The 14,805-nt window shown below is 41.5% G+C and overlaps 1 protein-coding gene across 1 annotated transcript in view; it reads right to left on the reverse strand.

The window, feature by feature from the left end:
* LOC105672220 (very long chain fatty acid elongase 4-like) overlaps positions 1-14,805 on the reverse strand; it is a 170,230-nt gene that overhangs the window by 14,853 nt on the left and 140,572 nt on the right. Inside the window, exon 6 of the mRNA XM_067354095.1 lies at positions 6,103-6,214. Coding sequence (XP_067210196.1) covers positions 6,103-6,214 — 112 coding nt within the window. The remainder of the gene's footprint in view (positions 1-6,102; positions 6,215-14,805) is intronic.

The raw sequence follows: 14,805 nt of genomic DNA on the forward strand, positions 1-14,805 counted from the left end.
CACGGTAAATAAATGCAAGAAATTCGCGTGATTATCGAGGCGTCTGATGATTATCCGAGACACTCAATTAAAAGAGCCGACATCGAAATGAAAAGGCTATTCTATCCTAATGCAAATCTCAATAGTAAATCTTCTTCTCTCGTCGGCACGTAACGAGTTCCGCGTGTACAGGGATCACGATCACGATCGCGACGACGGCGACGGTGTTACTCGTCCGCTGTATCTTGCGACTTTTCGAGTTATCAACGGGGGTTTTATTAATGACAGCTAGACGAGGCCGCCCGGGTTTATGGACGGACATAAACTCTAAACTGATTAACAGTAGCCAGCAGCCTCGGTTTTCCCTCCCTCCCTCCCCCCCTCTCTCTCTCTCTCTCTCTCTCTCCCCCTCTACGTTCGCTTTCCTCGCAGTTGCTCGGGATATGCAATATATATGCAATCGCGGCTGGACCCGGGGAAACCGAACTACCCCGTGCTGCGTCTCGTTAGTAATACACCCGCGGTTTATAGGCCATCGTCGACGGAATTAACATTGCCCAATTAAATTGATAGATGTCTCCGACAGCATTAAATAGACGATATCTGAGTGGAAACAGGCGTAAATCGTGAATCGAATGCGAAGCTCGCGAACTCAACGCGGCTTTTATTTTAAAATCTAAAGTTTGCCATAAGTTTTCTCAAGATAAATGTTTGGAGAGAGTGACGTGTCGGTTGCCTCGAGCAGCATGCGTGACGAAAATATACGAGCGTCGTGTTTTTTCGAGCGTACCAACTAGTCTGAAAATACAGCGCGGGATGGACGTTGGTAAAGCGCGATTAAATATACTCTGTGCCAATGGCGCTGACCGATCTTCGTTCTTTGATCCTCCCTTGTTGTAGTTAAAAACGGCAAAGCTCTTTTGACTACCGTAAAACGCAAAGAGGATTAAAAGGCGGCATGAAAATTCCCCCTCTGAAATGCCCGCCATTCATCGCGGCCACTTTCTTCTCCATCTTCCTCGCATAAAAACGAAAGGGTCAAACGCAAGACCCATTTAGCTCGCATCCGATGACTGCGCGGCGAATGATCTCCAAAATTGATATCCGAGAAAACCGTATTATTAATACCGTATCATCGTATCCGATTTCGCTGTTCGTCATCCGAGCGTTATTCACACGAACGCGGAAACGCATCGCGAATAAATAATATCTATTAATTACGCAAGCCCGAATGAACTCGTCGCGCACGGACGCAGAGACTCGTACGATGCTCCGAGTGGGTTTTCCGAGGGGGTGGTAGTGGCGGTAGTGGCCGGGGTGGCGCAGGCAATAAACGGCGGGCGCGGTTTATCACGGTGCGGAATTAAACGGTTTACGACTGGACCACAGATTAGTACGGACGCGATGGACGAATGCGAGGGTGGATCGCGCCGCGCCACCCTCCCCGTGCCACCCACGATCCGATATGGGTTAGGTTACCGGACTACGACCCCGCGGCCTCTCCCTCCTTCCCCCTTCATCCCCGACAACCCCACCAACGGTTCACCGCGACCCTATCGCGTATTCGCGCAACTTTGTGGTGGAGCGCTTCCGATTCGAATCGCACGATCCGCTCGCGCGCTCGAAATCCTCGAAAATTTGGGGCTCGATGATTTCGCTGGAATCGGCGCGAGATAAAATGTTACTGCACGCTGGCTGATATTTCCGGCGCTCCGGCGATAGTAGTTGTTTAACGCGCACTCCTGTATTACACGCGTAAAGTGAAATATGTTTTAATTTCGAACGCGCGCGAAACCGAAATTTTTGCTCGCAAAACTACTGCGCCGTAGTTTCTGTGTAACTTTTTTTATTCATACGTCGTTCCGTATGCACGTGTCTACTTAATAGTCGGCTATTGTATATTTCAAATCAGTAGCGGACACGATATCTATTTATATACGACGTGAATCGTTATTTTCATTATAAGTACCAGGTAAATTGAAAAGCAATGAGTTCGATGAAAATTATGATATCGTGATCCCTCCATAATCGTATCAATTGTCTGCCAGACGTCACAAAGATGGTGATATTGTTGGTGTAAGAAAATTCTATGGAAATACATAACGCGGTAACATTCGCCGCCCAGCGTCGTTCCAACGCAATAACGTGTTCCCGGAACATTCCGTAACGAGTTCCGCGGCGCGCAAGTGAAATTCACGATAAACGCTAGGAGCATCGCGGCAGTAAAGCGTAGATACACGTTGCACGACCATAAAATCGGCCGAATGAGTTCGTCACGGACAATCAGCCCCCGAAGTTTATGCCGATCCCCCCGTCCCTCTCTTTCTCCCTCCCTCTCCTTGGCGTAGCGTCAACTCTACACGCGATCACGAAGTCGGATCGGGAAGTTCGACGGGGCTGATTTATTCAGAGGCCATTTTCCGTATTCCTTCACTTCGCGGTGAGCCGCCGCGGAAGGTGCTCGATAAGAGAATTACGATAATTGGACGTCGCGCTACTCCGCCGATCGATCTAACGAGGTTCTCAACGCCCCGCACCCACACAAACGCGCGATCTAAAGGGACGACAGTCTGCCCGGACGATCGTATAAACTCGATAGCGGGAACATCTTAGACACGCTTAAGTCCCGAGAGACAAGCGTTATCAGATTTCGGCCCGCCGTTCAGAATTTTCTGCAGCAAATGGAAATCCGGAAGGACAATACGTTCCTCGGAACGACCACTTGTCACCGTAACTTGAAACTTTTTGCATTGTGGTTAATAAATTTTTTAAAAAAAGCTTCCAAAAAATTTAAATTAGAATTTATTAAAAAATAAGGAACTTTGCGCGCTTGTTATTCGTCTTAAAAAAATTCATAATCTTTCGCTAACTCTAATTCCGTTGAAAAAAATCGTTAATTATAATTATAACAACGCGCATTCTCGTTTCATTTCATACTATCGTTGAGTAATTACACGTGCCGCGAGATCCACCGGTTGTTTCAAATATTGAGGTTACATTTTCCTAGTAAAACCGCCCACACTTACATCACCTCCGCATTTCCCAACAGAAGGAAACGTCGTGCATTCGTTCGACGCACAATGGGGGCACGTACGCGAGTAAGGTGATGTATCCCATTTCACCGTGGCGTATTATTTCAGTGATCGTCGTGTTCTCATTACCGCAGATGGAAGAACGTGGATATAACTCTTTCCACTCCTCCCCCGCACACGAGGGTTGCGCGAGCTAGAAGGGCTGGAAGGATATAACGGAGTATTATGCGGCGTCGGCACCGCGGTCTGCACCCGCGGTAGGTAGGGTGGAAATACCTGCAGGCGATCTACGTGTATTAAATTAACCCCCACGAGAAGCTCGCGTGTCCGGGAATGCTCGAAAGCCGAGCGCGCGGACACTAAGAATTCATTAGCCGGTCGCTCGCGCGCTCGTCGCTGTGCGCCGATTACGCGCGACGACATTATTTGTGTACCGTCCGTGGAGATCGATATATCACGTTTCATGGCTGATAGGAAGATCGATCTGGCGATAGCGGTATCATCCGCCTAAAATGGATGCCGTGGGTCCCACATGAACAGGCGCATAAACTAAGAGAGCTGTTTTGTAGATTTATGGTGACACGCAAAACGCGAGATAATATTTATGTGGCGCAAATAATAGTTTGATTACTGCAATAAGCGTCTTTTGAATTTTTACCTTTCCTCAAATAAATCTACATTTAGATATATCGTCTTGTATTTTAATTCCACATTATTTTTATCGTAAATCAAATTAATAAATTTTGCATCCGCTTGTACTTTACTCCCATTGTTATTTATAAAATATGGAATAAATATTAATTATCATATTATTTGACAAAAAAGTGCAATAAAAAATTTAGTACAGAACTGGAACATTTGTATTAAAATCGCCAGCGGCGATGATGTATGCGCAGATTAATGATACGCGAATACACGCGTGAAATGCAGCAATAATAGCGTTAAGTGCATACATGGCTTGAAGGTACGGCATAGCCAGCGTCGAAATTAAGCGAATTTGACGGAGCCCATTTCCTCTTCATTTGCTAAAACAAATCGTACGCCGGTTCATCGGGAGACAGCGACGGGAGCACTTAGCTGATGAGCGCGTATGTACTGCACTACATGCACGCAAGTCTCGCGTGTCTGTCGCGCGCGATGTGCACGCTTGTTTTCCGCGTGTCGAACCGAATTTGAATAAACACACTGGGACCCGCATATTTACCGTCCAATCGACATCTTTTGTTCCGTGCATGCGCGTCGACCGTTCTTTTATTAAAACACGTGTAATCCCGCACCCGCGATATCCCTACGCGAAAAGCAAATCACGCACAAATGCACGCGTAGCGCTATAACTTTATATTGTAACAAAAGAACGATAATATTGAAAGAGGAATAATCTTCATTTATCCAGAAAAAAATACAAATTTAGAAACTAGCTTCCTATAAAATAATGTAAAAGAATGTCCACCATATTAAAATCGTAATATAATATCACTAATATTTTCCACATAAAGATATAAAAGATATTTTTATATCCTTTAACAAAGCCTTTTCATGAAGCCGAACAATTGGAAATTTCAATTATGCGATCTGTATGTATTCGGTTACGAATTGGTTGCCGACTACGATCAACGTCGCATCGGCGCAAAAAAATCGATAAAATATGGAAGGGTAATACGAGGCATAAACGCGAAGGCGTACAACATTGCACTCACGCATATCCGGAACATACTCGAACAAGAAAAGGGTTAAACGTGCCGGTGGCCAAACCTATCGTTAACTTTTCACAGCTCACGTGCACTGCGGGAATAACCGAATATTACGAGCGTACACGCGCCGAGAGAAACATTCGATAGATGATAGTGGTAGGTTTTTTTTTTGCGGAACGCATGATTGACCCCCGCTAGTGATACACCATATTATAATTATATCATAACCGATACGACAAGCAGCCCCAATCGTGGGATTTTGATTTAACAAAAGAGAACTGTACAAGATGATTATATGTTCTAAGTAGATTTCCGGTATCCTACCCTGCAATAAATTTGTTAGCGTAATGCGCATGAAACTTGTGGGAAAATTTAGTTCGCAAATACAGCAAACATGTTGCTTCGAGACACAATAAATATTATGCTCACTCGTATTATAAAATATTATCAAATAATAGTTTATAAAGTATTCCAAAAATTTTATAAATTAACAAAATATATCGTATTTTATACAAATAATTCTGAAATCTCTGTAATATGTTTGCAAATTCATCTCTCGATAAAATCCAGGCAAAAAATTTGTGCACAAAAGAAAAAAATGCCGTCCGATAATTATATCGAATAAAAAGTTTATCCATCGTTCTTATAGTAGAATCATGGATGCACAAACCGGAAATACGAAGCAATATAACAATACATAATAATAAAGGCACAATTCAGATACATGGGCGCTGCGCTGTATCATTGAATGCTAATAATGTATCATTATTATAATCGCTTTATCATAAAGTGAACATCGAATGCTATTGCCATAGTCGCTTGCATCATCATTTGTACATTATTACCTTTCACGTTATCCATTTTAATTGTAAATACTCTTATTTATTAGTTTCAACTCTGAATATTTGTGCGAATAATTGCAATTACGAAAGAACAATACCGCTAAATGTCGTATTAGCAAGATAATTTGTTTTGCCAAATGTTATAATACGTGATTTTCTTGATTGTTAGCACAAATTGTTGATTACCAAATTTTATTTATATTTTGCAGAATTAATTCTTTCAATTTTTACCAAATACGATTTTATATTATAATTATGTGTTATCTCACATTGTATATTCAACGCATTAAGACATTACGAAATTAAAACGTGCAAAATTCAAAATTTACAGCTCTTGAGAAATCAATACGTTTTGTGTATTAATTTCAAAAGAAGAATCAATGGACAAGCCGGAAGTGTGCTAACTATCGTATGAAATAAACGCACGTCATTAGGCACGAGTCTTTATCCGTCTAACCCCGCGAGCGCGTCTGTGACAGGGGAACGGAGTTAGAAAAATCGCTGCTGCGCCGCACAATGGCGCACTTTATCCGCGTAATTGACTCAATGACCACTTACCAACGTGGAAGCCCATCGCGCGGCCGTCGTCTTCGTCGACATCGTCCGACCGCTGTGCCAACGACGCGAACATCGGAGGAGCTTTCTTTATCCAGCTGACCCACTCAGATTCCTGCAACGCAAAAGACCGTGCGTAAAACGGGCGAAAAGAATGAGGGCGAACAAAAGCGCAGAGATAAATCGGTTATCTATTTAAACTCTATGGCATATAATGGCATATAATATATGGCACATCATATTAAAACTCTAATTAAATATCGTAAAATTTTTCCATGCAAGCGTTCAATTAAAATTTAATTTATTTCTAAACATTTATTAATTAAATAAAAAAACACTGTACATCTCATACATCCATTAATTAATAATTACTGAAAATTAGGCGTTGGAAATTTTTCAATTTATAATCCAAATTTTAAACGTTGACTAATAATATGCTGTGACATATGAATGCCATAACTTTCTGAGGACAAAAAGAAAAAGGAGATGCGCGGGAGAAAACCCGGGGAATGAGAAATGTGGCTAACAAGAAAGAGAAAAATCTAAAGTGTCGCGGAGCGGCACGTTATTATTTTCAACTAAATGAGTCACGGCTCCGTCCAGTGAGAGCTGCCAGAAAGAAACGATTCACTTGGCAAGAACGACCGATAACCGCTATCTACCCGCAGCCGTATACGCCACCACAGCCGAGATTTATATACCGCGCGCTGACTAACGAGAGATTAATGAAATTCGATGCCTCATTCAATCAGCACGTCGGGATATTCGTCCGAGAAATATGGGAAATGCGATCGTGACGATTCCACGAACATGGTTAGCGAGAATTCGACTGAGAAAATTAACGTATTGGCGCGTCGCGAACAATGCAGCGACCACTGGATTACTCATTAATACGTTTTCTGTGGCGCCTTACTGATTAGTCGGCTGTACAGTCAGAGATAAAACTCCAACGCTGCACGAGACTCTACGCGAGAAATGCAGCTGTGTGAACTTTCGCTCTCTTCTGCAGCTAATATTTTTTCAATATATTTAAGACTAATTTTCTGAAAAAAAATAAAGAATAGTAGTATAGCTATGGGGATTCTAAGCCATGGGGCAATGAGGGGGGTGCGGGGGAAGAGGTGAAGGAGGATATCAGATTACACACGTTCGCAGCTGTAAAAGCGCGAAGTCAGCACATTTTTTGAATAGTGGGGCGAAGGGAGGTATCAGGTTACACACGTTCGCAGCTGTAAAAGCGCGAAGTCAGCACATTTTTTGAATAGTGGGGCGAAGGGAGGTATCAGGTTACACACATTCGCAGCTGCAAAAGCGTAAAGACATCACTTTTTTGAGTAGTGGAGGTATCAGATTACACATGTTTGCAACTGCAAAAGCACAAGTTTCGTACTTTTGAGCAGTGGGGGATATCAGGTTACACAGGTTCGCAGCTGCAAAAGAGGAAAGTCAGCAGTTCTTCAAGGATATGAAGGAGCATCAAATTTTGTGACGTCAGCACTTTTTGAGTGGTGGGGGCGTATCAGGTTACACATTTGCAAAATCAGCAAGTGGAGGGGATATCGCAGATTTACGTCATAGCTATTTTTAATTAGTATCGTGTGCAAAACGCCCCTAGCAACAACCACTTCAACGTTTCAGCAAACAATGGCGCCATTTTGCGCCATTGTTTGCTTATACACTGAGAAAAAAAAATGTTGAATCAAAAAAATATTTTTTTATCTAACTATATGCGGCGGTCACGGACAATCAAATAAATATTTGTTAATCCAGCAAAATATTATGTTTTGATAAATACAAAAGTTAATTTGTATGAAAAGAAATATTTAGTTAGCCTAACAGAATTGTATTATGTTCAAATAAAAATGTAATTAATGACTGGTTAATATTAATATAAATAATGATGAATCAATACAACTTATCAACTGTAGCATTTATTTACTTCAGCGGCAGCAACAGCTTTATTCAGATTAACTGTAAATTATTTAGAACAATAACATTTATTATTCACTAAATTAAATGTCAACAAAGTCATATTGTTGTGTCTTAAATTATTAACGTTATGTTTACTTAAACACATAAATATTTGAACTAAAGAAATAAAGCCAATTAAATGTATTTAGTAATTTCAACAACTATTTTTTCCCAGTGCAGGTTATGTTAGGCGCCTAAAATGCTGACGTGGCTGTTGCTAGGGGCGTTTTGCACACGGCACTAATTAAAAATAGTAATGACGTAATCCGTAAATCTGCGATATCCCCTCCACTTGCTGACTTTGCAAGTGCGTAACCTGATACACTCCCCCCACTACTCAAAAAATGTTGACGCCACAAAATTTGCTCCTCCATATTCTTGAAAAACTGCTGACTTTCCTCTTTCGCAGCTGCGAACCTGTGCAACCTGATACCCACTACTCAAAAAAGTGCTGAACTTGCGGCTTTTGCAGTTGCAAACGTATGTAACCTGATACCTCCCTTCCCCCCACTGCTCAAAAAAGTGCCGACTTTGCGCTTTTGCAGCTGCGAACGTGTGTAACCTGATACCCCGCTTCCCCTCTTTTTCCACACCCCCCCTCATTGCTCCATGGCTTAGAATCCCCATAGCTGTACTACTGAGAATTAATTTTTAATGTTAATTTAATTAAGTAAAAATTACGTCGCAATCAATCATCTCTCTAAGCTTGTAGCATGTTACAGAAAAACGACCGGTCTATCGCTTTCTTCTCGGTTTATCCCTTCCTTTATTTTCCCTGATCCGCGGCGAGGAAGTAAATTCCTACTGCCTCGCGGGGACAAACTCCTCCTGTATAGAAGTTCAGGAACTTTAAACCGGGGTTTATCGACTAATTTCGCTCAACCCAAGGACAGTCCCGGGGTCTCGGGAGACAGACTTTGCGACGATGCTTCGTCCGATTGGACGGTCGACTAGTTTCGAACTCGATAAACTCGAGGCAAGAGAATCGCGGCGAAGTTTCGATTCCGAGCCGCGGCCCGCGATGCGCCGTCGTCAATCGAGCGAGAGAGAGAAAGGACGAAAGAATGAGAGAGAAAGAAAGAGAGAGAGAGAGAGGAGAGACAAAGATTTCGTTAAAATCAACACGAAACCCCACTCAACTTTAATCCGATTAAAGTAGTCTACGTTTCACTCCTGGCATTATGAGGCGTCGCACGTACGCAGTTATTGCCGATGCCGACTCGGTATCCTAACGATTTAAATGCACCGTCCGAAAGTAATTCGCGTTTGCATATTAACGAGATACGGGAGAACCGAATCTCGCGAACACGTTATCGAAAGCTGATAATGGTCCGTCAGCGCAACGTTAAACAGTTAATACATAAATTATCGCGCGCGTCAGTGTAATTAGTCAATGACAATTGAAACGCTTGAAATATCGATATGTAAATAGGAGCGGGGCATTGACCCATTACGCGAAAACGCGTAAAGTGGCTCATTTTTGCGAGAGCAATAATTTACATATTGCGTTACCGTTCTCGCGAAACCGTGTACACTTGTTGATACAAAGCACATGTGTACGTTACATCTTCTTTATACTCGTTTCTCATCTAGCAAACGACAAAATAGAAGGCCGACGCGCCTCGTCACGTTTCTCGCTACTTCTTGCACTCCTGCTTACTACTTACGTACGAGCAGGCTCTAATCGAGCTTGCTCCGGCTATTATTATTACTGCACGCACGATGTGCGTACGCTCGCGCGCGCTCACGCACACAGGCTCGGGTCGCGAAGTTAATTCCCGCAACGCAAACACTGCCTCTTCGTGTTCCTGTTGTGAAAGTCGAAACGCTCGCCGGTTTCAACTGCGTCGCGCGCGTGTTGTCTTCTGATTTATCGTAAACTCAAATAGCGAGGAATTACCTTGTTTGTTTATTATTTTAGGTTAATTTGGTCATTGCAAAACACAAAGAAAATCGTGTATTGCGAATATTGAAAGTGCAAAACAATTAATTAACAGCTTAGATTAAAATGACAAAGAAATTGTAGCGGAATTTTATAGAAATAATAAGCAATTGCGGAAAAGTGTATTCGAAGCTTTGACCGAACAAAGCTTATACATATTTTTTGTGTTAAAGACCTTATCGGATTCGTCTGACTGCAGTTTCGCATTTGCATGCAATTTCATTGAAAGGACGATAAAGGGGTCTAACGCATTCAACATTGACGCACAGCTCTCCAGCTACTGGCAAACACTGTCTCCCGCTTTCCCCATCGATTTGTTTTGACACTCGGTGACAATTTCAGACAAATCCATTAATCTATTGCGGCCTTTTGTGTTCCAGATAGGTCCCATTACATTATCAGTGCAAAGTAGAGGCGACGCGCGGGCTGCAGTCCAGCTACAGCGAAGCCTCGGTCCAGCTGTTGGCGTCCAATTAGCCTCGCTTGATAAGCTCAACAATACTGGCGTTATTGCAGAACAACCGGCCGTTTGTACGTGCCTCGTAGCGCCGTTACATTTTGACATTTCCATCGTTCGCTCCCCTTTCGCCTACATACCATTTATTGTTGCCCCATTTCGTTGCTTCCCCGTGTCGCTTTTTGCACGACTGCCGGTTAAGCCCGTGATCCGATGTATGACCACGTATATCATTTTGAATCTCTGAGATGCGTGTTCCTTCATATAAGTTAAAACTGTTATTATAACATGGAACAAAATTGCACGAGCGCGCGACTACTAACTTTTCGCAACGGCATGCAATATCCTTTACGCCTCTACAATATCAGCGAAAATATTTCATAAGCCTTATTTTATACAATCTCCGTTACTTTTTTTTATTAAAATGTTGAGATATTAAAATATATATATTATTATTATTAAAATATATTATTATATATATTTCTTTATTAAAATATCTCTTTATTAAATATTAGAAAAAAGATATACGAGACAATGAGAAATTAAAAGCGGTGAAAAGCTGCTTTAGAATAATTTTATTATTCATCGCGATAGTGGATGAATTAAAAGTAGCGTATTATAATTTTTGCAAGCTTCTATCTACCGGCTGCATCCGTTTCGCATGTTTCGACAAATGTACTGCGCTCCTTGTCGCACGTACAATCTTTAGATTCGTAATGCAAATGATAAAGGAAACTTGTCCGTGGCCTCATCCCCGTGTCCACCCACGCATCCGCAACATCCACCCGCGATATGAAAGCTATCAGTCATCCTGCAGAATGCGTTATCGTTGCATCGTGCGCCACGGAGCCCCGGCTCTTCCTCTTTTTTTCCCCTCCTTTTTTTCACGCTCGCCCTCCGGCGTCCTCGCTTCCCCACCTTCCTCCCGTATCTGTCTTTCTCCCGTATTCGCCATCGTATTACGCGTTACGCAGATACGAGCCATTATTACTCTCAGGGTCGGACCAGCCGTCGAACTGACATATGTAAATCGCGCGTAATACAATAGGCATCCGTGCGTGAATCTGAAATAGACGCGCATAATCAATCGGCGATCGATCCCTTCGCGTTGACAGCGCGGGCGACGACCTCTCCTTCCGAATTGATCGTTCGACAATTACGGATTTTCCGTTCACACCAGCTCCAGAAAATGCGTTTTTGCCGAAAGACACAAAGAATTAATCGAAATTAATTTATTCTCGTTTGTAAAATATAGTTTTTGCAGGTAGCTAGATTTGGAAAGAAAGTAATTGTTTTTCCTAAGAAAATTTAAGGAAAAATATTGTGAAACAAGTTCTATCGAATAACAACGTAATAAAAATGTGCATTAATATCATATCTAATCATACATAGATTACAAAAGCAAGCATTAAGCAATGATTGCCAATTGATGCAGTATGTTTCTAGTGAAGCAAATTCATCGCAAAGTATAGTCGGCAGAAAAAAAATACATCCCTCCAAAAAACTATGTTGTATTATATTTTTGCACTCTAAATCCATCCATTATGAAACATACACAATCCGTTATACAATCCCGAACTCTCTAAAGCCTAAAAAATATATCGAAGCTGAAAAAAAAATACACGATCACTCACTGGCTTTGACTGAAAACTCGCATCTGACAAGTTTCATTTTTACCGAACGCAAACGCATCTCTCGATTTATAGATCCCGGTAGCGCTCAACCCTGATCGAGCTCTCCCGTTGTCGCTACATGTATCAAGCGAGCTGGCACGTACATGTGAGCGAGCGTGCGTCCGCGTGCCAATGCGTGCACTCTCGTTATCGTCTTACACACGCACGTGCGTGTAGTACGAGGCGTAGTACTACGCGACCGCCCTTACCCCTCCAACCGTCCGGCGACCCCATCCCCGCTGAAACCGCCGGGATCAGCCAGTTTCCCTCTCTCCGTTACTCCCGCTTGCCCACCGCGCCACACGTGGTCCCCACCCTGCACGGCACCCTGTTTTATCACTGTCACGTGGTCCCCCACCCCCTTCAACCTGACGTCACGCGGTCACTAACCATATTATGTTCGCGGCACTGACCTTAGCCCGCCGCAGACTACTTTTAAAATCTTTCCATCCTTCGGTAAATGCGCGGCTTTTGGTTTCGCGAACGGTAAACGATAATACCGTTACGCACTACTCATTAAACGGCGGAAATAATTGGTATCGCCGCGATTGCCGAAGGCTCGGATGTACTGTTAATGCAATATCAACGATTAGAATTGAGTAGCTAAGGTCATGAATTCAATTCGTCACGCGCTTGCTATTTCGGAAAAAAAAACTTTACGAACTGTTTTACATTTCATCGTGCTATATATTTTTTATCGTTATTTGAATTCAATATCATTCACGCTCTAGAATAATTATCTGAATATTAAATAGAAAACCTGTTTCTCTATGTCTCAGTAATTAAAGTATCAAATGTTTCAAAATTAACATCCCCGCTTGTTGAATTCTAATTTCTTCGATTTCGCAAACGTAATTCAATCGAAATTTGAGATTTCACTGATCGGAACAAGGAGGTAATTAATTCATTGAGCCGAGTTCAGAGGATCGTGACATTAACTCGACAGGCTGAGAGGACCGAATATGTTCATGAACAATTAACTAGCTAAACCGACGTGTCCTATACACTGCACGCTGCTAAACTTAACCAATTTCAAGCGTATCGATTGGATAAATTAATTAATTATTCCGAAAACTTTCGCGGAAAGGGCCTCGCCTTAAGAGAACCGGCCTGTCCTCGAGCTTTGCACCAATGTCTCAAAAGCATCCTTATGCGAACGGATTAAAGTGTCATTAGGCTCATTAAATTGTATTCAACGTCGGATTCGGGGAAGACGATGTAATCCCACTTCTAATGACCATGAAGTGACATTCGTCCACTCGTTAAGCAATCGCAATTACAGCGGGCTTTAATTATTTCCCCTTTTATATTTCACATTAATATAAAAATGTCGCAGTTAAATGTGTCGCAATTTTATAGCAATTATGTAAACGAAATTACTGTCAATGTTACATAAAATTAGAATATCTGTGTGTATATTCAGTTGCTGTAACATTAAATATATAACTTGTTCGTCGCAATACCAAGGAATACGCAACGTCTTACGATAGCAGAAGGGAATAACAATCGCAGAAGACAGAAGGGCACGACGATAAAAATTAGAGGGTAGCCAAGAGGATCATAAAACGGAGGGGCTTTGCCGTCATAAATCTCTCGATGGCTATCGATAATCACGCGTTAAATGAATTTATGCGATACGCATATACGCGAATGGTAGACGCGTCGCTATTATCGGCTATATTGTATCGCCTCTTCGCATTTATCATCATAACGGAATAAATAAAAGAATAAAGAAATAAAGAATAATGAATTATGCATTTCGTGGCTTATCAATTTGTCGATGACGAAAAATAATTTCATCAAAAGCTATCAAATCTATCAATTGTGTGTTTTTTTTTTTTTTTTTGTAAATTGTATGGTGAATAATATTGTTTGAAAAACGTTAAAGTTCGAAATAACATTTTATGTAGTTTCAGAAATAAGATATGTCTTCCATTCCGCACGCCGCAAAGTTTATATGCAGTCAATTACGCAGCTCGGCTTCACATACAATAAAGCTCGCTGCACCATGTATCAATTTCATGCAATATTTTGCCACAGGACGATCTCGGGTCCATGGCACCGTTGACGCGGCTATACTCCACTTCTCCCTCATCTTATTCGCGATCGCAATATACTGACAAACCCGTTCCGTAATAAAATAATAAAAGACCTCCTCGCAGAGGAAGCAAAAGGACGATGAGCATGCGGTGTGCGCTCACATACGTATGCGTATAGTACATGAGTGTATATACAGGGTGTGTCTACGAAAATTGTCTCCAAAATATTACTCAATGAACACGCTTTTAAACGCTTTTCCGTTCGTATATTATCTGTTGCAAAAAATAGTAAAAATAAATTACTTGTTACCATTTTAATGTAATTAAATTTAAATTGCAACAAATTAAATTAAACTCAAAATTTCACAAGATATCTTTCAACTTCAAACAATAAATTTAATTTTAATTTTTTATAAATTTATGTTTATTGAAGAATCTTGTTACAAAAAAATTAATATTTACAGAGTCGTAAATTCTAATAAACTTTAACACTGGATTTACTGAATGTAATAATATACCTGTTATCAGTGCTTCAACAAAAATCATATTCAAAGTTTATAAAGCATCTAAATATTACAAAACCTAGAAGAACGTTCAAAACTAATTTAAAAAATATTCTTATCA

Source organism: Linepithema humile, chromosome 4 (assembly GCF_040581485.1).
Source record: "Linepithema humile isolate Giens D197 chromosome 4, Lhum_UNIL_v1.0, whole genome shotgun sequence".
Classification (NCBI taxonomy): domain Eukaryota; kingdom Metazoa; phylum Arthropoda; class Insecta; order Hymenoptera; family Formicidae; genus Linepithema; species Linepithema humile.